General features: G+C 40.4%; 1 protein-coding gene across 3 annotated transcripts in view; it reads left to right on the top strand.

The window, feature by feature from the left end:
• Positions 1 to 231: 231 nt before the first annotated feature.
• Positions 232 to 25085, top strand: part of cfap61 (cilia and flagella associated protein 61) — a 53990-nt gene continuing 29136 nt past the window's right edge. The window contains exons 1-15 of one of the 3 annotated variants that reach the window (XM_085134195.1): positions 232 to 557; positions 1096 to 1246; positions 1373 to 1449; positions 1632 to 1699; positions 1787 to 1907; positions 5196 to 5328; positions 6427 to 6600; positions 6814 to 6956; positions 10031 to 10070; positions 11251 to 11387; positions 12212 to 12338; positions 13507 to 13584; positions 14277 to 14483; positions 16112 to 16240; positions 21351 to 21478. In XM_085134195.1, the coding sequence (XP_084990321.1) occupies positions 415 to 557; positions 1096 to 1246; positions 1373 to 1449; positions 1632 to 1699; positions 1787 to 1907; positions 5196 to 5328; positions 6427 to 6600; positions 6814 to 6956; positions 10031 to 10070; positions 11251 to 11387; positions 12212 to 12338; positions 13507 to 13584; positions 14277 to 14483; positions 16112 to 16240; positions 21351 to 21478 (1856 nt within the window). In that variant the 5' untranslated portion in view covers positions 232 to 414. The remainder of the gene's footprint in view (positions 558 to 1095; positions 1247 to 1372; positions 1450 to 1631; positions 1700 to 1786; positions 1908 to 5195; positions 5329 to 6426; positions 6601 to 6813; positions 6957 to 10030; positions 10071 to 11250; positions 11388 to 12211; positions 12339 to 13506; positions 13585 to 14276; positions 14484 to 16111; positions 16241 to 21350; positions 21479 to 25085) is intronic. The other 2 variants (XM_085134197.1, XM_085134196.1) reach the window with 2 other exon arrangements.

Below are 25085 nucleotides of genomic sequence, written 5' to 3'. Positions count from 1 at the left end.
GACGTGTTGCTGCCATCTACCGTTTGTTCGCCAATGCCATTTTGAATAGTTTATATATACGTTGTCCGATATAGAGAATATATTCACTATAACGGACTTCAGTTGAGTTCATTTGTCCAGTTTAAGGAAGTTTTGATGAAGACTAAAAACTCGTTTCTAGACTGATTTTAGTTCTTTAAAAGGTTGCTTTATGACTTCCGGTTAAACCGCGGGAGTTCTGGCGTTACGTTACTATGGCAACTGGTTTGGTTTCTTTATAGGTGAAAACAGTGAGCTGAATTCAGTTAAGTTTATATTTACTTACTATTTCACCTCCTTCTATCCACCAACCTGATATTATAGTTTATTACAAAAGGCCGTCTTTTGTCTGCTTTAGTTTTGTTATTACTATTTATCCATATAATACGGGTGACGATGCAGACTGTAACCTCAGACAGCGCCCGGGAGGAAACCGTGACCGTGAGGAGAAGCGAGTCCGCGGACGCTGAAGAGATAGACGGCCTCATTAGTCCATCTGCGCAGGCGGTGTTTGGAAGAGTCAATGTTATTCGTCTGCTGTGAGAAAAGTTTTTCTCCTTAAACATCTCAGCGGCAGAGTTTAGACCGTAAACTAGATGCTCTCTGCACACAAACACACCTACAAGCTGAATAAGTTGTTTTAAACACTGTTAGATAATTTTTTTGGAATTATGCAGTCTCTAAAAAGATTTCTATCGTCTCTTTAATATATAGCTGTGCTATAATATTACTATTGTTCTGCACAGACTGGTGGTTTATTCTTGTCTTAAGTGTAATGTCTAAGCAAATGTGAGCAAATAAACAAGAATAGATATTAAGTGTAATATATATTCACCTCAACTGGTGCTCTTCTCTCAGCTCTCCCACTTCCACCTGACGGTCATAGCAACTGCTTCAAACTATTTCTTTCAGTTTTCCTTTGGAGGATCTAAGAGGACCAAGTTGCTTCTGAAAACATGTGGTTAATGCCACTCTCTCATCACAGTTATGTGGTGATTAATGTAGACATCTGTGCTCTCAGTTAATTTCAAACCCTTACAGACACCATCACTGAACTTTCTTGTCATGTTTGTTCAGAGAGAAAGCTAACCTGGCTGTGACTCTGACCAATGAAAAGGGCGACATCCTAGGCCACGCTTCCTTCTTTGATCACCCTATTGGAGATCTGGTGGATCAGACGCAGTGGGAAGCTTTCCTGCAGGAACACTTCAGTGTTGGACAATGCACAGTCTGTACCTTTCATTCACTGATTTTAACATAAGGTTTTCATTAAGTAGAAACAATTAACATCTGTTGGAAATAATGTGGCCAAGAGCTCACACCTGCAGTGGATTAAACTGTCGTCTTTCTGCAGCCTTTCAACACACTTTTCCTCCACCTTTTTGTGGCACGGCCGAATTTCACCACAGCAAGTGTGAAAGAGATAATGAGGTATGATAAAAAAAAAAGCCCTTTAAAAAAAAATTCTTGTATCATTCGATGAGATTCATATATCAGTGCAAGGGAGATACTACAATGCACTTTGATTAGAAGCAAGCACAGTATGCACGTCCTGAAAGCTGAATGCAGTATGTGTAAAATGATCATTTTTCTTGATGCACTTTGTTTTGCAGGGCCATCTTTAACGCCGTTACTGAGCTTGAATACGTCTGTCTGCTCAGCCCACACGTTGGTAGTTTAGGTGATTTAGATATGGCAAGTTAAAGTCTATAATTCACTTAAGCATTAATTTCCAAGAGGCTCATGCAGGTGTTTTTTGTGCTTGCAGAGCCAGCGCTGGATGAAATATTTGAGCCGTTGGAGCGTCTGACTGACCCCGGGCCTCAGTGCTTGGCACTGATCTGCCACAGAAAAGCTCACTGTCCCCGGCCTATTGTCCGCACAGCCAGGTGATTTCCACTGATTCCTTCCCAGGCTACTAAACAGTAGAGTGAATAAAAGAGTATAGATGGATGTACTATAAATAAACATGTATTCACTTGAATTTTGATGTAAGATGTGATGAAGAACTCATAGGAACTAAGATTCTATGAACACAGCAGTTTATTTCATGACTGAACTTACAATAGGCTGTTAAATAATGCTTTATAAAGAGTTCTGGCACAGAAGATGCAAGTTTAACCAAGGATGTTTTTAGGAGTGGTAAACGTAGAACTGCCAGAGAAAACAGAGAAAATGCAAAACCCAGACAGAAGGAACTTTAGGAGAACAGTGGAGCCAGCTCGTTACCTTTTCCAGTGACAAGAGGAAATTAAATAGCTTTCCTGATCCATAAATACTTGCCTTTGTTAAGGATTTTTCTAAACCTGTCATAAAGTGCATCTGACAAGGAAACAACTTTATAAGTAGATAAAGTTGATATAACTTTACAGCGCTTTGCTATATTATTAGCAAGCTGTGATGGAAAATTCAACAGTAATTACAATGAGGGTAATTACTGTAACTACACTAGTTTTGAAAAATGTGCATACGAGAATTGTGACTGTTCTAATGGTGCATCACTTTGAATTGAGGGATGGTATTATTTCCTTTTTTCATAAACTATCCTCTACTGAAGGACGTAATAAAGGAAGCCCTGAAGCATGTTTAATTTTTCATAGCTGTGTTAAGCAGGGCTTATACAAGTTTGTGGGCATGGACATGGGCAAACACAGCAGAGTATTCCTTCTTGTTACACTTCTTTGAAGTCTACCTGGAGGGCGCTTGCGTAGTTTGTATATTGTAAAGGTACTTGGATGTCTGCCCAGAGGCTCACACTCACTGCCTGACAATAAAATTTACATCAGTCAGACACAAGCAGACCCCAGTGGACTCACAGATGCAATATCTATCTATCTATCTATCTATCTATCAAGAGAGAGGCTTGCAAAAGTATTCGGGCCCCTTGAACTTTTCCACATTTTGTCACATTACAGCCACAAACATGAATCAATTTTATTGGAATTCCACGTGAAAGACCAATACAAAGTGGTGTACAATCATACATGATTTTCGTTCCACTTTATTTTTAACAAATAAATAACTGAAAAGTGGGGTGTGTGTAATTATTCAGCCCCCTGAGTCAATACTTTGTAGAACCACCTTTTGCTGCAATTACAGCTGCCAGTCTTTTAGGGTATGTCTCTACCAGCTTTGCACATCTAGAGACTGAAATCTTTGCCCATTCTTCTTTGCAAAACAGCTCCAGCTCAGTCAGATTAGATGGACAGCGTTTGTGAACAGCAGTTTTCAGATCTTGCCACAGATTCTCGATTGGATTTAGATCTGTACTTTGACTGGGCCATTCTAACACATGGATATGTTTTGTTTTGAACCATTCCACTGTTGCCCTAGCTTTATGTTTAGGGTCGTTGTCCTGCTGGAAGGTGAACCTCCGCCCCAGTCTCAAGTCTTATGCAGACTCCAAGAGGTTTTCTTCCAAGATTGCCCTGTATTTGGCTCCATCCAGCTTCCCTGTCCCTGCTGAAGAGAAGCACCCCCAGAGCATGATGCTGCCACCACCATATTTGACAGTGGGGATGGTGTGTTCAGAGTGATGTGCAGTGTTAATTTTCCACCACACATAGTGTTTTGCATTTTGGCCAAAAAGTTCCATTTTGGTCTCATCTGACCAGAGCACCTTCTTCCACATGTTTGCAGTGTCCCCCACATGGCTTGTGGCAAACTGCAAACGGGACTTCTTATGGTTTTCTGTTAACAATGGCTTTCTTCTTGCCACGCTTCCATAAAGCCCAACTTTCTGCCGTGCACGACTAATAGTTGTCCTATGGACAGATTCCCCCACTTGAGCTGTAGATCTCTGCAGCTCGTCCAGAGTCACCATGGGCCTCTTGACCGCATTTCTGATCAGCGCTCTCCTTGTTTGGCCTGTGAGTTTAGGTGGACGGCCTTGTGTTGGCAGGTTTACAGTTGTGCCATACTCCTTCCATTTCTGAATGATTGATTGAACAGTGCTCCGTGGGATGTTCAAAGCTTGGGAAATCTTTTTGTAGCCTAAGCCTGCTTTAAATTTCTCAATAACTTTATCCCTGACCTGTATGGTGTGTTCTTTGGAATTCATGGTGTTGTTGCTCCCAATATTCTCTTAGACAACCTCTGAGGCTGCACAGAGCAGCTGTATTTGTACTGACATTAGATTACACACAGGTGCACTCTATGTAGTCATTAGCACTCATCAGGCAATGTCTATGGGCAACTGACTGCACTCAGACCAAAGGGGGCTAAATAATTACGCACACCCCACTTCGCAGTTATTTATTTGTAAAAAATGTTTGGAATCATGTATGACTTTCGTTTCACTTCTCACATGTACACCACTTTGTATTGGTCTTTCACGTGGAATAAAATTGATTCATGTTTGTGGCTGCAATGTGACAAAATGTGGGAAAGTTCAAGGGGGCCGAATACTTTTGCAAGCCACTGTGTGTGTGTGTGTATATATATATATATATATATATATATATATATATATATATATATATATATATATATATATATACCTCCTTGAGCAAAAGTGATCATTCCACAGCACACCTGGTAAAGTTAAAGCTGAATTTATTTTCTTTTTGGCCACCAGGTGGCAGAAGAACTTTCTCTCAGTAGTAGGAAGTGCAGAGGGAAGCTCCACATGTTTCTTTGGCAGACCTTTTGCACCAGATACCCTTCCACAGACATCCCAAGGGGATCTGGGGCTGTAGTTCTTTTGCCTGTCACGTGAATGCGTAAACCACTACACTACATAGCTGCACTGAAATGTTAGAAATGAACTGCTTTATCAAACTTCCACAAGATACTACCTTCTTATTTGTGTCCACCTGATGAATTGTACCTTTTACAGTCTTACATGATATGGTACGGTTGTTTTTTTCCTGTGTTGTGTTATCTTTATCTGTTTTCTGTGTCGTTTTAAAAAAATGTAGATCTGTGAATGTATGAGTAACCGGATCTGCCTACAGGTGCAAATGAATAACATGAACCCAAAGCTAAATCTAAATGTAAAATCTCAATCTATGATCTAAAAGTGGATAAAGAGTGTTTGTACAGCTGATGACGGGTGACGATAACTGTCAGGCATCAGGGAGCCCGTTCACACTGCACAGCAGAAATAGAATAATAGAAATAGTACCTTGACTGGTGATCTTTTTAAGTGTAGGTGTCTCCATTTTTCCGTTTTTCAGGGTTGAGGATCACAATGAAATTATACCTCTGTTTGATGAGCAGACAAACCTGCTGTCTATCAGTCACCAGCCGTTCTTCCTCGCAGCGCTCATTGAGGCCGAGGCCGAGGAGCATCACACCGCGGTTTGCGAGGTTTGCTCCAAGTTAAAGATTTTTTTTCTACTCTTAATTTTGGGTTAATCCTTAATTCATCCCCTCCTGTGTGTGTGGTTCTAAGCGTCTCATGTGTTTCATGTGTGTCTAAAAATATTGTAATAGCAGCTTTGTGATGACGAGTGACTGTCAGAAACCCCGCTAGGGTTCGTTCCCTCGGGACTTGGGAGACGACAGATCCTCCTCTCCCCTCCCCGCCCGTTGGGCCGACATGTGTTTGTGGCAGCATATGGCAGATACAAGCTGATACCCAGCCAAAGCATGCTCTCACTGAACATATTGTGTCCAGACATCTGAAGCATTTTGGGCTTTTTGTCTGATTATCGCAACGCAGCGCAATCCAACATTGTCCCAGAGGGGTTTTTTTCTTCAGTCTACCGCACGCCAGAAACTGTTTGTGAAGCTGCAGAATGTGTCGTTCAGTTATTTTCAGCTTACATCCTGTTTAGATGGTCTGTTAGTGATAAAAGCTTGTCTACTTATGATCAGCAACAAAAACCAGCAAGACAAACTCGGTAGCTGATGCAGATGTGCACAGAAAAAATGCCATTTATTTTTAGTCCTGTTAAAGTTGAGAACAGGAAATGTGAAAGTAGTTATTCAGTGAAGTTTTAGGTGTTTTTTCAGATGCTATTTGTAAAGTCAGGAACCTCAGAATTATTTCTAAACCTAAATATGAAGCACGTCTCATTTATTGAGCGCCTGGTGAATGCATTCAGGAACACAAGTAAAAAAATATAAAAACCTGATGAAATTTCTGTTTCTGGGCAGCACCTTCTAGAGATTATCTACACACATCAGGGTTTCTCCTGGCTCACAACTGGTCTTTGGGGTCAAGACAGAAAGCTTAAGCTACGAGTCTGTGTTATCTTATTAAATGTAAGACTGAGCATTCTTGCGGTCATTTGATAAAGGTAAATCAAGCCTCAGACGTAGACTTTTGTGTTGGCAAGAAACAAAGGAGGAAAAACAGAGGAAGCCAGGAAACCAGAATAAAACAGGAAGTGATAAACCACTGAGAGAAAAAGAAAGCAGTGCTACATTAGTATGATCATACAGCATGTGTTTCTTCTGTAGATTAATGGAGTCGCTGTTGGCTTCATCTGTGCCAGTGCTGATGTCAACCTGAAGTGGCTCCTTGGCAGATTTGAGCTGAGTGAGTTTGACGGTTTGATCAGAGAGCAGAAAACAAAACATCATAAAGTTCCTGCTCAGTCTGATGAAGATGAACATAGGCAGTCTGCAGAGCAGGTAAATAAACCAAACCTATCTCATATCTGAGAAATGATTCAACTTTTCTTATTGCTCCAAAACACTCCTAAGATGTTGGACAGCAAAATGTGATCACTGCTCAAAACAATATAAAGATGTGGAAATTAAGATGAAATGAAAGAAGCACCCTTGTCTGTTTGTCTATCTAATCCTTCCTTTTTTATTTTTATTGCTCGGATAATTTAAGAACAGATGAACACAGTCGTACTGTACAGTCTGAAGTCTGTTTGTGTTTGTTGTCACACATCTCAGCAGGAGGATGCTCAGCCAGCTTCAGAAAAATCCAACACCTTCTGTATTCAGATCTTTGTTATTAACAAGAATTATGAACTGAGGTAAGCTTTCAGAATAAAGCTGACATTTAAAACCTTAAAACTGACAGCAAATACTTTAGATAAGTGTCCTGCGTGTATCTAAAACCTGATGTATTACATCATTACTCTGAGCTCCACATCAGTGTGGCTGAGTTGCGTTTGAATCCTCACCTCATTCCCCTTCCCTGTGCTGGCTCTTTTCAATGAAGGCACAAAGCCTTCAAAACTAATCTTTAAAAACACTTAAAAACCTTGTGATTAAGCGATCCACTTCTTTATCACCATCACAGATAACCTTTTTTCCTCCCACACGATTCAAATGCAACATTTTCTATCCAGCACACTGCGCTGAGCATGCATGTTTGTATGGTTTATATACTACCAGATGGGGAAAAATATGGCGATATTGGGAGGATGTCGAACAAAATGCGGTAACTTGCAAAACAAAGAGACGAGCCATATCACCATATATATCGAGTGTTGCAATATAACAAAAAAACTTATTGTGATATATAGGTTTTCTTCCATCGCCCAGCCCTACTTAAAGTTGACCATTTCCATTTGTACTGGTGTCACAAAAAAGTGCCATCAGAGTTAATTCTTTTATAAGACATTCTACTAAACCACTGGCAAAGGACTTTTTTACTTGATGCTTTTAATGTCTGCCACTGGTCCCACACATAAACATGGACACACTCTGGATCTGGTTTTGTCACATGGTTTACCTGTTTATAACCTTAAAATGTACACGCAAACACGAGTACATTACCCCCGTTCTTCCCTCTTTACACGGGTTGCCTGTCTATTAGAATTTTTTTTTAAATTTTATTGATTGCTTTTAAAGTTTTAAATGGCCAGGCCTGCCTACCTGGCAGAGCTGCTACACCTATACACTCCACAAAGGTCTCTCAGATGAACTGACCCAGTCACTCCTTGTTGTCCCCATGTCAAGACTGAAAAACCGGGGGGACAGAACTTTCGCTGTTGTGGCCCCCAAATTATGGAATAAGTTGCCCCTCCATATATTAGACTGGCCCCAACACTTGAAATTTTCAAATGACTTTTAAAAACAAACCTTTTTTTCCAAGGCGTTTTGGGGGTAGGACCAGAGTCAGCTTGTAGTCAGTTTTAGGTTGCTTTTTTACTTTTTTACTTTGTTAATTTTATTTATTTTAGCATATAGACCAGTACGCACTGGCACAAACTTCTCATACTTCCCCTTGCAACATCTCTCAGTCCTGCTACCGATCACAGCCAAATTCACTTCCTCTTAAAATCCTTAGCTCTTCACAGTAAAACGGGGGACAGCTCTTTTAAATCTCAGAATTCTGACTTTTTCCTCAGAATAATTTTTCTCAGAATTCTGACTTTAATCTCAGAAAAAACAGGTGCCCACTCAGAATTCTGAGATTAAAGTCAGAATTCTGACTTTAATCTCAGAATTCTGACTTTAATCTCAGAATTCTGACTTTAATCTCAGAATTCTGACTTTTTTCTCAGAATTTTGACTTTACTAAGATTTATGTCAGAGTTCTGAGTTTAATCTCAGAATTCTGACTTTTTTCGCGGAATTCTGGGAAAGAAGGAAAAAAACACGTGCCCACTCAGAATTCTGAGATTGAAGTCAGGATTCTGAGATTGAAGTCAGAATTCTGAGATTAAAGTCAGAATTCTGAGAAAAAAAAGTCAGAATTCTGAGTTTTTTCTCAAAATTCTGAGATCAAACTCAGAATTCTGACTTCTACCTCAGAATTATTTTTCTCAGAAAAATCAGAATTCTGAGATTAACTTTAATCTCAGAATTACGTGCCAACTTCTTTTTTTGTCCCCCAGTGGCCCTAATCCTCTTCTGTAAATTTCACCTTTGAACATGGATTTCAACAATTTCAGTATTTCATTTTGATAAATTACCATTTTAACCTGGTTACAAACCAATAACTTGATCAGTTAAAATAAATAAAGCAGTTAAAGAAAACAGGCAAATGTAAAATAAAAAATAATATTTTTTAAAACCCACATGCACTGACTACATCGATAGGCTAACACATAACAAATTGTGTTTGTTTATACATAATCCATATTCATATGTATCATATTGATAACAACAATGTTGATATTGGTAAATAAAAAATATTACATTTATTAACTATGTCAATTTTCTGCACCTGTCATAGACGTCCACATGATGTGGACCTAATTAGTCTTTTATATGTATTGTAATTACATGTATGCATGTGTGCATGTGCATAGATATACATACCCTGTACAGCACTTTGGTATGTGAAAACCATATTTTATAAGTAAATTATTATACTGACTTATTTAATTTACATATGTTATCCTCCCTGCTGTGTTCTGTGCATCGCTCCTCACTTTTTGTCAGCTTGCTGTGTTGCCTGCTTTATTTTTCCCAACACTGTTTTCTGATTTTCTTGTGTTCATTTTTGGATTTTAGACATTTTTTCATCATAAGCATCTAAATGTATGTACATTTTAAGTCAATACCTGAAATTGTAGTTTAAAAACACTTTAAGTCATAATCCAGATATAATAAACTGTTTAGTAAAGAATATTGGCTATGTAAGTGATGTGCAGGCCATGGAAAAGTAAAGTAAACACGGCAGCTAAAGTTATTAAAAGGTATGAGGCAACTTCTGCAAAATTCACAGATGTCGACTGTCAGATATCACCGTTTAAAAATGGGGAAAATATTCAGAAATATTCCATGTTTTAATTAAAATATGTTTCTCACTTTTTGGAGGCTGTGACTCGGCAGCGCTGGTGGCAGCCGTCCAGAGCTACATCAGTCATATGCCGCGTTAAAGCAGGGAGAGTGACTGTTAGTTGGCTCCCGCTGAGCCCCCCTCACCGCCGCCTTACCTCCCAGCTGTTACTGAATATGGAGTCGAGTCGCTTCCTGCCGAGAGTGAGCACGTTATTAATGAGAGCAACGCTTAAAGTGACAGAGAGCTGAAGGCGAGAAGTCGAGCTGGAAGCAGCGGGCAGATTGGTCGTACAGTTGTTCCACCACAGTGATCACCAGTTTGGCACAGACTCGTAGTTTCACTTAACTTCCTCTTCCTCTTCTCTTCCAGATCAGCGGACTTTATTCCTTTTCTGTTCCAGGTTTTCCCCGTGAGTATCATCTTTGCAAGTTTAAAGCTCTGTCAGATGTTCGCTACGTTATGTCAGTGACCCCTGGTTTTTCGCTAGACCTGAGAGTGGTTCACATGCCTGAAAATGTTTTTTTTTTTTTTTTTTCAAGTACATTAAAGCTTTTTTTTTAACAAGTGAGAATTAACTTTCCAAAAGTTTCAGGAAATTAAGATGTTTAGTTATTTATTTTTTAAAGTTTTTTTTATTTTATTTTAGCAATTTTTTAGTTGATTTGTAATTGATGATGTGGAAAAGCAAGAAAAAAGGGCAGGGAACAACTACAGTTGGTAATCAGAGAAACTTTGTCTGGAAGTCTCCTAGTCAATAACTCCGAGCCACCCACACAGTGTACTTAAGAGGTGGCTATACCAAATGTAGCAACTAACTTAACATTAGCATTTTGGCCACAGCCAGTAACCAGCTAACCCTCAGTTATGCGCTAACACTAGTTGTCAGCTTCCATAAACCATATGGGTCCAACCCACAGGCACTGCTAATAAGTGCTAATTAGAAGCAAGCTAGTAAAATACTAGAATTTCACTCAACAAAGCGAAGTACAAATTTCTTAGATGGTCTGTTCCGAACAGAAGACCAAAATCTCAAGGCTGCTCGGTACAACCTGCCTTGAAGTTGTGCTGTTTTGATGGCTAGGCCTGGAGAGAGAAGAAGAATCAATTTGATTTGGGGTTTTAGATCATTAAAAACTGTATATAAATAAAAAATTGTATTACATTCCTAAAACAAACAGAAATCACTGCATGGCTCTGATAGGTGCTCCACAGTTGGACAGGCACTGTAACAGGATGTGTCCATTGAAACAAATCAGTTCATGGAATTTCTTCTCTCCTAGATTTTACACGATCAGCTGTAAGTGGCATTATTGCAAAGTCGAACAGTTTAGAAACCACAGCGACTCAGTGACAAAGTGGAGGACCATCTAAAGTTACAGCGCTGAGCTGTATATTGCATAAAAGTCACCAAAGCACTGCATCCCAAACCTTCTCTGGCATTAACATCAGCACAAAACTTCACCCCAGGAGCTTCATGCCGAGCATGGTCATGCAGCTCCTGTTGGTGTAATTTGTAGGTGGCCCAGTGTTTTTGTCCATATATGGATTATTGTTCAGTTGTTGATGTGTGTTATCTTTGTTTGTGTCAGGACCAGAACTTCTGCGTTATCACAGTTCCAAATCTGTCCACTGAGTTCCCCCTGTTGCAGAACTTTATCAGGGTGCCGTCAATTCCCACCAGCTTGTCGCAACATGAGCTCTATATCTTTCACCGCGATGGAGTCAGGTAAATCTCATAGCTCAAGTTTTGTTTGTTTCCCAAAATCACAAATGAACAACACCGATAGTGTATTTGAACCTAATGACTCTGTCACTTTTAACATTTACATTTCCTCTAATATCCACTGGTGTGGTCTTCTGCTTCAAGGTTCAACATGTTTTGCATTCAGAGACGCTGTGCTGCATACCTTGGTTGTATTGAGTGGTTATTTGTATTGATTTGAACTCATTGTATTAAATTACTGTTGCCTTCCAATCAGTTCGAAGCAGTCTGGCCAGTCTGACATCTGACAGCCACAAGACAGTTTAACTCAGAAAACTGAAGTTCACTGTATATTTTCTCTTTTTCTGACATTTTCTGCAAACCCTAGAAATGGTTGTGTGGGAAGACCCCTAATAAATCAGCAGTTTCTGAAATACTCAGACCAGGCTGTCTGACACAACAGTCATGTCACATTCAGTGACTTAACCACATTTCTTCCTCCATTATGAATCTCTTTTTGAACTTCAGAAGGTTGTCGTGATCATTTCTGCAGCCCTACATCCATCATGTTGCTGCCGTGTGATTGGCTCGTTAGATACTTTGGTTAGTGTAAAGTTGAACTTCTGTACCTAATAAAGTGGCTGAGTATGTTTAGTGAAATTTGAAAAATCATCCATGTACTCCTACAGTGCTGAGCCCAAGAGATCAACACATTCTTTAAAACAGCAACGATACAGAGCATGAACTGCTCAGTCATTTATAGTGATTATGCCATGAAATCATTTATGAAGGCTCAGAGCACTATACAAAGCATTTCCACAGACTCTTTAAGTGTTTTTTCCCCACAGGTCTTTGAGCGTGAGGCCAGCCGTGGCTCTGGACCGCTCTGCTGTCTCTGCTCTGGTGAAGGATCTGAGTCTGAACGAGTCTTTGCTGCAGGACCTGGACCGCTACTACGAGACTGGCTGTGACCAGGTCAGCCAGCAAACACTGTTATTAACACACCTGCAGTCAGATTCACAAAGACAGACCTCAGCTGTGCTTTAGATCAGACAAATACTCACACATTCAGATATATCTGCAGAAAATGAGTTTCAACTACAAGTTGAAACAACTCGTAACAAGTTCTGTTTAAATAAGACTTTGACAAAACTGGATATGAAAATCACTTTAATATCAAATTTGTATTTTAAACAAAGAGGAACATCTACTTCATCTCATCTGTGAAATCAAAGAAAATTTTTTGTGACTCTGAGATTAGCTTATTATGTTTGTAACTCCTGATTTTCTTCAGCCTTTGTGTAACTCTCTGAAGTAAAACTAATTAATGATGATCCTGAAGTAGTAGTATCTGCTTTCCTTTTGTTAAAGATGCTCCAGTGTGTCCTCTGCTAAAGGAAGCATAAAAGCACCTTTGCTTACTCTTTAAAGAAGTCAGACAGCTCTTATTACAGCTGCCACGCAGATACTTCAGGGTCATTTCATTCATTCCAAACCTTTCTTAAACTAACTTGACTAACTTGACCGCAGTCCCAAAATTTAGGAAACATGGATGTTAGACAGGGAATGTTGGCAGATAGCAGGAAACAGGAGGTAAGAGGAGCAAACAGGAAGTAATACAGGTGGAGGCAGGCAGGCAGAAAACTTCGCCCTGCACACCAACACAAAAACCAAGAGTTAAAAAAACAATATCATAAAATCTGAAACACATCATGAGATAAACAAAGTCAAACAGGACTCCAAACCCAGAGACGTCAACAAAGGGTTAATATAGTAAATTGAAGGCGGGTAAGACTCTTTTTGCTCCCCTTAACTTTAAAAAATGAGATGGTGATTAATTTGGACCGTCGAGTGTAACTGGAGCGGTGTGATGATTGTCTTGGAATAATGAGGAATATCGGCTCGTGTGCCAGGGAACAGATTGGTGAGAATTCAGCTGAACGGATTTTCCTCTCTGACTGACACCCCAGCTGTCACTGCCGCAGCTCCAACACTGATAATTACTTCTCAAATGAGAATGCAGCCACTTCATGTGTATTCATGGCACTGGTCTCAGCTACAAGTAAAGTGCACTCCGCTCGTGTGTAGTTCAGTGGAATCACGGAAATTTGACGTGTTTTTGTTTGGTTCACTTATTCCTCAGGATGCCATTCCACTGCAGGCCTTCATCGCCCAGGCAGAAGCAGAGTTAGTTGGAATAGTCATCATCAAAGACGAGCAGGTACTAGAAGTCTGGTTTATTAGTAAAAGTGTGAAGTGTTTGACCATTTAAACCCCCATTCTGCCTTAAAGGAGCAAAAAGATTTCTAATAAAAGGTAAATGGAGTTGCCAGCGAGCTGTTTTGAACACTAGCCTGGCTTTTCACTTCATCTCTGACTAAAGAGCTGCGCTTTATACGATTAAAGTCTGGAAAAATTTTTTCCATTAGGAATTGTGCTTCATGTTCATTTTTATGCTCCATCGATCTGCCGCTTTTATTTGTTTTTATTTATTATTTTTAATGCTAAATGGCCATATTAGGACACATTGTGGACATGGGATACTTGCAAAAAAAAGCAAACCTCCAACAACAACAATAAAAACAATTAAACAATATAAATAATTAAGAAAATATTCTATTAAATAAAATACTAATTTGAAATAAGATAAAATAAACAATAAATAAACAGACAATGTACAAATAAAATTAATTAAAGTTATATTAATAGCTTTAATTAATTCTTAATAATGTAGCTATTATATGACATGGCATACCAATACTTTATCATGGTCTAATAACACAGTAATAGGCAACAAAGGCAAAAGAACTGCAATAAGCAAAATGTACAACGTAAAAGGAGAAAAACCTAAAATATTACTTCTGAAATTTGTTCCTCTGTCGTCAAGCTCACATGAATCTGTGTCTTTGTCAGGACATCGAGTACATCCGTGCTCACTACAACATCGAGAGCTTCATCTACTTTAGCCACCATGGCTATGATGAGCACGCTCAGATACTCCACTTCGTCCTCAAAACCACCGTCCAATACTTCTCCAAGAACTTCTTTAAGGAGGTTCTCCGGCAGGCTGGCAAATCCTGCCTGTACCTCCGAATCTACCCCCTGTACCACAGCCAGGAGGTGAGTGCACGGAGCTTCCAGGTCCTTGCTTAGCCCTTAACCACTGGGCCACTTCCAGCTGGGGTGCAAGGCTGCTCATTAGTGTAACAAACTAATGAGTGCACGCTGTAAAAAGTGTTAAAAAAAAAAAAAAGACAAATCCATTTTACACAGATCATGTGACTATAAAACCCCAGTCTAGGTAGCAAGATAGTGCATGCACAGGTTGTCAGTAAAGGTACACAATCAGTCTAGATGAGGGGTGTCAAACATAAGGCCCAGAGGCCAGATTTGGCCTGAGAGTCCGGCCCACAGGTTGGCTTTGGAAAAGGAGTGCATATAGATTTTTAAGTTTTAACCGTGTTTTCATAAGCCAGCTTTTAAAGACCACCTCCCCAGTTTCATTCAAACTTCCTGTTTTTTCAGTAACTGCTAAGGAAATGTCTGTTTTTTTTTTTTTTTTACAGTAAGTCCACAGTAACAAAAAACAAAAGAAAGATACAACATTTTGTGTAAATTAATGAAAACTTTACACTTTGAACTACTAGAACTTTTTCTCAATTTTGCACATTTACCATGTAGTTTCACAGGTTCAACCCACTTAAGATCAAAGTAGGCTGTATTTGACCCACGCAACATGTCCTCATGTCCTCAAACCGTCGGTATGTCGGTTTGTTATGCGTTCTGAGGCATGAGAGCCCTTTGGAATGAATCTATACATGTAAATGTGTTTTACATTCTGATCATGAATCACTTTGGAAAACACTATCTGATAAAATAGTGCAAATGTACAGTAGGAAATAATCATTGGCTGAATGCTCTCTGATGTTAATGGATTTTCAAAACATTTGCCTTCTTGTTTTTATGACAGGTGGTCTAATAAATTCGTTAAGTAATTCGTTAAGTAATTCAGTTTGCATTAGTTCTGTGTTGGATTATCACTGATTACTTTGACTTAAGTCACAGAAAGCCTGAATAAAGGCAGAGTTAGATTAGATCATCCCTACAGCAGGAAGGGAAAATAAACTGTTGAAAGCCAGGAGAAACAATTTTTTTCACAACCCCGTAAAAACATAAATAAAACCAAATGTTTTTATACTGAGTTTTCATCATTTAATGGTTTCCTCTAATTCAGCAAACTTTTATTTATGGAGAGAACAGGTTGAATATGGAATTGTGCTCCATGGCCGTCTAACTTGATCAGAGAGACGGGTTTGTGGTCGTGTTGTGCCTGTCAGCAGGTCATTTTTTACAGCAGGCTGCCGGTCCCCGAGGTTGGGGCAGCAGGTGTCGACAGCACTGCCAGCTCAACCTCTCCACGCCATAATAAGAAATTTCCTCAATGTGTAGAGACCTCCACTTCCTCTGCTAATTAACTTCCACAAACAAGCACCAGATTGGGGGATCGTGATGTGAAAATGGAATAATGGCAGAAGATAAGCAGAGAATTAGCTGTGCTTGGGCAGCGTGTGTCAGTGGTGTAACGCGTGTATCATCTAACTCTTCACCCGAGCTCGTTATCACCACGTAGCTTTCCAGTTGCACCCCCCCCCCCCCCCCCAAAGCCCCAAACTGATTGCTGTTTAACCTCCGATGGGATTTTCCCTTTCTGTGCTCACTGATTCCATGCCCTCTTTCTCTGCACTCAGAATTCCTGCATCCACCATCTGCATTATGTCCTCAACTGCGCCGTCCCCGTCTGCCCACGACACCAGATCATCTACCCGCTGGAGGAGCTTGGCATCAACGCCCCGTCTAGGCGCCTCACAGAAGACCAGGTGGGCACAGCAGCAGCAGGTTGACAGGAAGCCTCCTGCCAGGGAGTTTAGATGGCAGGGAGCACAGCAGGGTGCGCATGTGGCCACCAGGTGGTGCTGTTTCAAAAGAGTTCAGACAAACTGTAGGTATGCAGGAGAAACTCACTGCTGGAGGATGAAGTGCACAGTTTGATGGAATGAAAGTTCATGTTTTAGTGATGCTTCTGAGCAGCTTTTTCCCCCACACCTACAACAGTTTATCACATTCACTTTGAAACAAATGTTTTTAAACTACTCTACTGAGGATTAACTACAAAAGTCCTCCCACATTCATGTGCAAAAAAGCATGATGGACTAATCAGCACACAGTGTTTGGCTCAGAAGATGAGATTTAGTTTTTTAACTTTTAGGGAAATCCTTTGAGGATTTAACTATCTCAGGCTCAAAGCTGTGTACACAAAAGAGCCAAGACTTCTCAGGTAAAACCTCACAAACACATCCAAACTGTTAAACCTCCACTCAAAATAACAGATGATCATTCAGATAACACCTAGAACCAGTGAAGATTTGTTGCACCATTCATAAAAAATGTAGTGTGTATTTCCAGTTGTGCTGCAGTTTTACAGTTTTACTGATGAGATGAAATGAAATATCAGGATACAGTAAAGACCTGAGATTGTGGCTGCAGTCGTTCTTCCTACTTGTTTGTCCTAATTCACTCATTCAGATATGAAACAAACAGTGTTCAGCCCCACTGTCACCCTGAACTGGATAAGTGGAAGGAATGTATACTAAATCTTTGTACACTTACATTTGCTTGTATTGAATAGCTCATAAGACTTTATAAGTGGTCAGTTCCACATTACCCCAACATGGTTATAAGAAGCATGAATCAAGTAAACCTTATGTTGTTGTTATAGAAACGTGGAATGAGGTCATTTCTTTTGTTTCTTGTCATTGTGAGTCCATGTAAACAAACATGCCATGTCACAGATTGCCCTTCTGATTACTTCACTGCCTCTCAGTGTTTCCATCCATTGCCGGAATCAACCTCAGACATTCTCCAAACCGGCATATATTGATTAAATTACATCAGAAAACTGCTTAAGATTGGACTTCTGTGTTGTAGTTTTCCTCCAATTTTTTCTTTGTGGTTCGCTTTTTAGTGTTTTAGTGTTTGAGAATGTGTTTAGAGTATTTTAGGGAAGGACAGATTGTGTCTGACTCGGTAAAAAGGGTTTAAGGTTTGTTGAATGAGTGACACATTCTGCCGAGGACATCGATGATTTGGTTCCTAGAATGGCACTAAGGTTTTTGGTATGTTTATTGTTCCAGCATCTTCTGTGGCTACAGTCTTATAGTCTCAGTCTTCTGTCTGTTCATGTAATCCCAGACTGACTCCATGATGTTGAGACCATGCCCTGAGGGGAGTCAGACCATCTGTCGCAGGTCTGTTTTTGTAACTAAACATACAAATGAAAGGAAAACCAGCACAGAGTGTTTCAGGCAGGTGTCGGGCCATCGCTTTCCTTCAGATCAGCTTTGATGCTTTTTGAAGAGTAATACTCACCTGTATGTGTGTCAGCTCAGCACTGATGATAATAAAAAGCTGAGATTAATTATTTGAAAGTGAGAGAAAACACTTGCATTATCTTCCACGTGCAGTGTATGCTGAGCTGTCACCTGCTGCCTGATTTCCACTATAAGTTGATTAAGTAAAGGGAAAAAGTGCAACAGAATAAAGAAAATGAAATGACCGATGCTCAAACTTTCCTGAGGGGAAAGTTTGAGCATCGGTCACTTCAAAATGAAACTAACAGCCTGGGTTTTAGTACCTTGGTTTGTCGCTCTGTTTAAGGCATATTTTCTTCTGTAAATATGAAGTGCCGCTTCTTAAGATGACTTCAGTAAAAGGTGGAGAAAAGCAGGTGAAAGTAGCCTGTGTGAATAATGGCATGGTTTCAGCTGTCAACCATGTTTGGGGCTTAAAGCCTGGCTGATTGATTTTAACATCCTGCACTTCAAATATTTACCCCATGTTCAGCAGCGCTCTTTCCACCTGAGGCGTCACCATGTACACTAACATGTTCATTTCACTCCATCACCCCCCTCCCCTCCCCTCCCCTCCCGCCAGCCCCATGCCAGTCATGATTTCCACGCTGCCTGATAACAGCTCTGCCTCTGAGATCTTTGTCCCAGCCTCCTCCCGATGTCGGCCCCGGGATGATTAATCAAATCTAAAGCACCTGTTCCCTCTCTGTCAATACGGGATCATGTTACGCAGTGCCGTGGTCATTGTGTGCGGCAAAGGTGAGGCACCTCCAGCGCGATAAGAGCGGCTGCACCTGCTCCACCTCACATGCAGATGAGACGAGAGCTTTGTTCATCTGATTACCTCATCTGGTCAATTCCTGCAGTATTCAGACTGATGCATCTAGGCATTTAATTTTTCCAGTATATGATAACATATGAAGGGTTTTTACATATAAAGTAAAGCTCAGTTTCAATAAATGTCGACCTACAGCAGCTGCGTGAGACATCAGCTTAAAACACTGTTGTCTTATCTATTTTAAAAGTTAATAGAACAGACAAACTTGATATACATGCAAACAATAATATGAGATGTTTTTTTTCTTCAGGGTAAAGGCTAGTCTAAATGAACCAGAAAACGGTCATGACATGATCTTATCTTCAAAATTAAGGCGCACATGATACCGGCAAGTCAGTGTCATCACCAAAAAGCTGTCACAGACTTTTCAGACCCAGTGTGCTGCTCATTTCATATTTATTTACATATTCAAACAGGATGTCCCAGTTTATATTTATAAATGTAATAAAATTTAGAGAACAGTAATGCAGTCTGTTCATACTTTTTCTTAATCATCTTTAAGGTTTTAAAACTTGCTTAAATTTGCTTTAGACAACTTCTCAGGAGTAGTATGTGGGAAATTGTTGGACCCATGTTGGTTTTTTTGAGTGACCGTATTTGGACCAGAGGGTGGAGTTCATCTAATTCTGACAAACTTGTTATCAGTCTGCATTCATAAACTACATGGATGTAACACACAAACGCACACCTGTCTGATAATTAGTGCAAAATAGCAAACCTGTAAAATACTGGAGTTTCACTCAGCAAAATAAGCACAGGCTGAGTTTGCAATAATATAATATAATCAGTCATAACAGCCATACCTCCATACCCATAACTCCAGTATCCAGTTATGACAAAATTCCCACTGGGAAGTTTTTATGCATAAAAGTATCCAAAACACTCTTTTTGCACCAGTTTTTAAACATGCTTTTTTAATACTGGTAAATCATTTTAACCCAGACGTCTGGGGATCGACTCACTTTGGAGCTTGCCTCATGTGGTCGTTAGTGGAACTGCAGATTATTGCATGAAATTCATTTTGTTTTTCAGCATCAGTGGTTGCTGCATGATTTAACCTAGTATTAACTGCAGCAATCACACAATATACATAACATATCGACTCTAAGGCTACTTTATCTCCAGTTAAGCAAAAAATAAAAAATAATGAGCCTGTGCATTCAAAATTAAAATAAAGACAAATTGACTTTTACTGCTTACATAAGTTCCTGAGATGAAACCCTGTTTCTGACATGCTGTACAAAGACCAAATGGAAAAAAAAGAAAAATACAGTTACACCCATCTATTTTGGAGCACATTTTTCAGGTTTTAACTGTACAAAAATATTCAAATAACATGAAAGTACACGCTCTCAGCTTTAATTCGAGGACCAAAATGTGGCATTAATTGTTTAGTAATCACAGACATTTTTATAAATAGTCTGTACTCAGAGGCTCGTGCAGCTGGAATAATTGCAGAATGTGGTTTGGCATTGTATTGCTAAAATTAAAATTACCCGGAGGGCTGCATACACATGGTTTAGCTTCTGCGGGATAGTTTTCATTCACAATCATGTTACTAATTAACTTAATTAGTTGTTCCATTAAGTGTTTTTAAGCATTACACACCTCTCAACCTTTTTTGAAATATGTTGCTTCAAAACAAAAGCTTGGTATATACTAAATTACCAAACACAATTCAAAATCAAACCCGGAAAGTTTAATTTTTGTGACTTTTTGATGCTTTTTGATGCTGGATTTTTCAGTGTGTGGCTTATTTATCATATAAAATAACCAAGGCTTCTTTCGTTTTCCTCCCACAGTCAAACCTGTGCCAAAACACCTCTGTGTATGTGACCCCCCCCCCCCCCCCCCCCCCCCCACACACACACACTTTTTTTCTTTTACTTTTTTTTTTTTTTGCTCAGTGTTGTTTTCATTCAATAAGGTGCATTGTGGGGCCAATCTGTTTAATTATAGAAAATGAAGGTGACATTAGCTGCCTCAGATCACAGTAAGAGGAGGCGAGAGAGACGATTGGCCTTGGAGAATTGGGAAATTGGAACGGCGTGTTCGACCAATTCCTGTGGGACGCTTTTGTGATTGTTGGAGAAAAGGGTTCCTTAACTCTCAGGTCACATGTTTGATCTCTTCCCATCCCTGCGGGCTTTCCGTTTTGGCTAAAATTAAATGTGCTTTGCACGAAATGTTATTCATGCTACTTGTAATTATACGCTTATGCAGGGAGGCAGGACTCTGCATACTTTGGCAGATTGCGTGTCAGCTCATTGAAATTCTTCTTCCCTTGAAAAAAGATGTATAAAAAGTTCATATGCTGTTGGAAATTTGCAGCATTTAATGTAATTTCCTTTTTCCTTTTACGCAAGAAAATCCCTTTGCTTTGAGCCGTTTCTGCTCAAATGCTTGTGAACTTTTTTGAAAACTGGTGAAAAGCATGATTGATGGCGTGTCCATTAAGTTTCACACAGCGCAGACGTTTAGGGCCTAAGATTCAGCACGAGTCGCGCTTGAATGTCACAGAGTATAAAGAGAAAAGCTGAAAGCTTGCAGGCTGATGAGGCGCCCTGATGAAATCTGCTGAGCTGTGAATGGGAGAAATTGGACAGGTCATTATGTAATGATAAGTACATTTGCTGCATTTATTTAATTTCCTGAAAATGGTGTCAGTTGTTCTGGGAGTGATGTGTCGCCTCCAGATGGGGGTAAACGTGACAGACCTTCTCCTCTCTTTGTTTCTCTTAGGCGCCGTTTGCTCTCAGCCTCATCAGCAGAAAGTTGACCATGGAGCCAAAGGTCACCATTAATACCCGGATTGTGCTGGTGGGAGCTTCGGACACAGGTTTAGCTTTGCTCGAGGTGCTTTGTTCCTGGTGAGTCTGCCTCTGAACTAACTCCAGGATTGATTGCGGCTGTACTTTCTAAATTTGTGGCAGGAGTGACAGCGTTTTTCCTGTTTGGCTCTGATCCGATTAGCTGTTTGCTGTCCCGGGGCAAAAATTTGCTCAAGCCCTTATTAAGCCTCTCACAGAAACCTCTCACCATCTGTGCATTGTGTATGCACCTTATCATCTCCAAGTCCCCATCAAACACAGAGCACACAGCTCTGCTGCACACGGCACACAGCTTCATTAGCTGCTCAGAATCTCACCTATACACTCAAAGTGCTCCCAAGAGTTCTGTCGGGTAGTTTGTGGTGAACAGGCGGATGTAAATGTGCCACGTACAAGTGTAACCAAAGCCCGATGTATACAATATTGTTCCTCTGTGCCATAGAGTGCCACTGTTGCCACCAACGTGTGACATATTCCTTCATGAATCATTATAGTCATAATCAATCTGACCATACACACCAGCCGGTTGCCTCAAATACTCACAGGATCAAATATGGATTAATCCACCTCTAAAAGTAGTTCCTGATAAATTTATCATGTTTACTCATGTTTACTAAAAATTGATTGAACTTTTAAAGTTGCTCTTATGGCATTGATTAAACTGCTAAAATTAATTTGTGTTTAAGATTACATATTCAAAATAGGTCGCAGTGGATTTGTCCATATATGTCTAATAATGAAAGTCTGTGTAAATGACACTCAGAATCATCAAGTGGCACAACCTGTAGTACAAACACTTAAACATGCACCTCATGTTTCTGAATCAGTAACTGTCTGCAGACAATGATGTCTGCTATAAGCACAAACAGGTCACACTGCATGTGGCAAAGAAGAAGAACACGGTGAGGATGCAGGTGCTGTAATAGAGATCTGGCAGATGTTATAATGAAACGTGTTTAGGCGCCCGAGTATCCCAGAGCCTGTCACTCGAGCTTCTGTTTCATTTCTTTATCGCCTTTCATGCCAGGAATCCAAACCTCTGGAAATGTCACTTGACTTCAGCTCATACGTCTTCTGTTTGCCTCTGTCCTCGCTCCCTGAGATTAACTGCTCCAGCAAATAATAAGAAGCAGAGGGCTGCTGATTCAGAGCCAGCTGATAGCTGCCAGGCAACCAGGGTTGTTGTTTTGAGAGAGCGAGATCTCTCAGCGCTCATAGAGCCGGTGAGGCTGGCACTGCGGCGGTGCCGGGGCAGGCGCACGCAGCTGTCTGAGGCCTGGCATTCAGCGGGGCCAGAGCCGGCCCCCTTTAATTAGCCACTCCACTGTTTCCTTCATCAGGATCTGCTGCAGCGATCTGTGTTTGCTGTCACTAATGAGTTGACTAATGAGGCAGTTAGTGTCTACTGGACTAATGGTGAGGCGGCAACACATTTAGAGGGTGAAAGATGGGTCAGTTTCGGCCTGCAAGGGGCCCCCCTTATCAGCCCTGCCCAAATGTCCACCCCCCTCCACACCAACACAGATTTCCTTGTGCTCATTGAGTCCTCCCCCCCCCCCCCCCCCCCCCCATTACTGGCTGGGACGGGGTCAGGCAGATAAAGAGCTCTGCGGCGGCTCAGCCCTCTGCTCACCGTGGTCAGACTGCAGGGTCACCACAGCTGTCTGTCACCGGCAGATAACAGAGCAAACCCAGAGCTGCTGATTTTGTTGCATCCAGACGCCAGTAATGGGCCATAATGCCTCAGCGCTACAACAAAAAATCCATCTTCTGGCACGGATTGACAAGAAAGTTTGACTGTCGCTGTCAGATTGTTGCTGTGTTATTGTGTTGTTGTTATTATTCGCATGTTCATGTCAGAAAGCAACGCTTAATACAATGCTGACACAAAGCACGGAGGCATTTTTATCTGATCCAGCTATAAATATTGTTTGCTGGGAAATGTGTTTATTATGCTAATATCTACAGGTCAGTAATGTAGAACTTTTAAAGGAAAGAAAAGTTACTTTAGGTGACTCAACAAATCATTTATATTTTTACCTTTTTGTTTGTTTTTTTTCTTCAGTAGATGGAAGGTCTCTCAGCTTGCTAGTTATCACATCCCAAATTACAGTTATAGCAGTAACTTTATACTCAAGCTTCAATAACACAAGCATTTTTTAGATGCCTAAATGCTTCCTAGCCTAACATTCACATTTTAATCAACATGTCAGGACTAACTCATAGTTCAGTATCTTTGGCATGCAAACAGGAGCAGCCAGGGATCAAACCACCAACCTTCTGATTTGTAGATGACCTCTTCTACTTTATCATACTATTACCTGCTCGTTAGTGTAAGTAATGTGGTGTCCATGAAGAAAAGGATCAGTAATAATGTGAGGACCAGAAACCGCAGAAAGTCAGTGATGGGCAAAATAATCACTGCCAATGTGAAGTGTGCAGATCCCGAGAGACTGAAAAATGTAAATGAAAGTGATGGAGACTATTAATCAACATATGACAAGGTGGTAAATACATTAGAGTTTTAGTGAGCTGGAGATTGAACGCCTGCTAGCAGCTAACTGCCAGTGACAGAGCAACTTGCTGGTCTTGTGTGGATGCTGATTCATAAAAACTGGAATTTTGCTTATTTCGCTCATTTTTCCACCCCCATAGGTTGGCATTTGAGTACCACCCACTAAGATGGAGCAGCAAGGTTTATGACTAATACTGCAGTCAGCCTACAGGTGTGATCTGAGACCAGCTTTACAAAATGTGCAGTATAATGAGTCATTTAATGAAAGCATTATATAAAAACCAGCAACTTTTGGCTCACGTCAAAGTGCTAAGCAGATTTTCATTCAGCTGACCAGGTGGTGTCTTTGGAATCAGCTTCTGTTTATTATCTCCGTGGAGCTGTGGTGCAGGATATTTAATAGTACCTATAATATTTTACAGGTAAAATAAGCACCCAGGAAAGTCTGTTTTTGGTTATTTGGCTGTAGTTCTAGTCCTGTAACAATCCTGTATACCAGATATAACCTTAAAGTACCTCTTCAATATGAGGAACCAAGCACAGCCATCGTGTGTTTACCACATGCCTCACTGTATGTATCTACTGCTATAACTGCTCACTAATATGAAACAACAGCCTTCCCATGTACAATCGGTTTAGCAGCATTTTGGTGTCTGGTGTTGTCAATGTGCGCCGCTGGGCGTTAATTTAGCAGGAAGCAAAGATAAGAACAGAGCAGGAGGTGATCAGAGTGTCAGGGTGATAAGGCTGGACGCTGCGAGGTACACACACACACTTTCCTATTCACTGAGCGTAGGAGCTGGAACTGCTGTTATCAGCTGTGTAATGTCCTGTCGGCCACAACAAAGGAGGCCATTTGCATCACAAGAGATGGTTTATACTGTCAACAGTAAACTCAGAAGAGCTCAGACGGCTCCGGTTTTTCATGCTCAGGAACCACAAACACATCAGCAGGCTGGAGAGTGTGCACCTGAGAAGGTTTTACGCTTTGTAAACATGCCTACATTGGTAAACAGAGGGATTTTAAAAGGTTTATGATTTATGTAAAAGCACCATAATATGTAATCTCAACAGTGTACTGAATTTTGAATTAAAGCTAAACTCCTGAGCTGCTTTTTTTTTTAGCCCCGT

The sequence above is a fragment of the Neolamprologus multifasciatus genome, chromosome 15 (genome assembly GCF_963576455.1).
Source record: "Neolamprologus multifasciatus chromosome 15, fNeoMul1.2, whole genome shotgun sequence".
NCBI lineage: Eukaryota > Metazoa > Chordata > Actinopteri > Cichliformes > Cichlidae > Neolamprologus > Neolamprologus multifasciatus.
The sequence above is the reverse complement of the archived record's forward strand: the minus strand, read 5'-3'. Positions and strand labels throughout refer to the sequence as shown.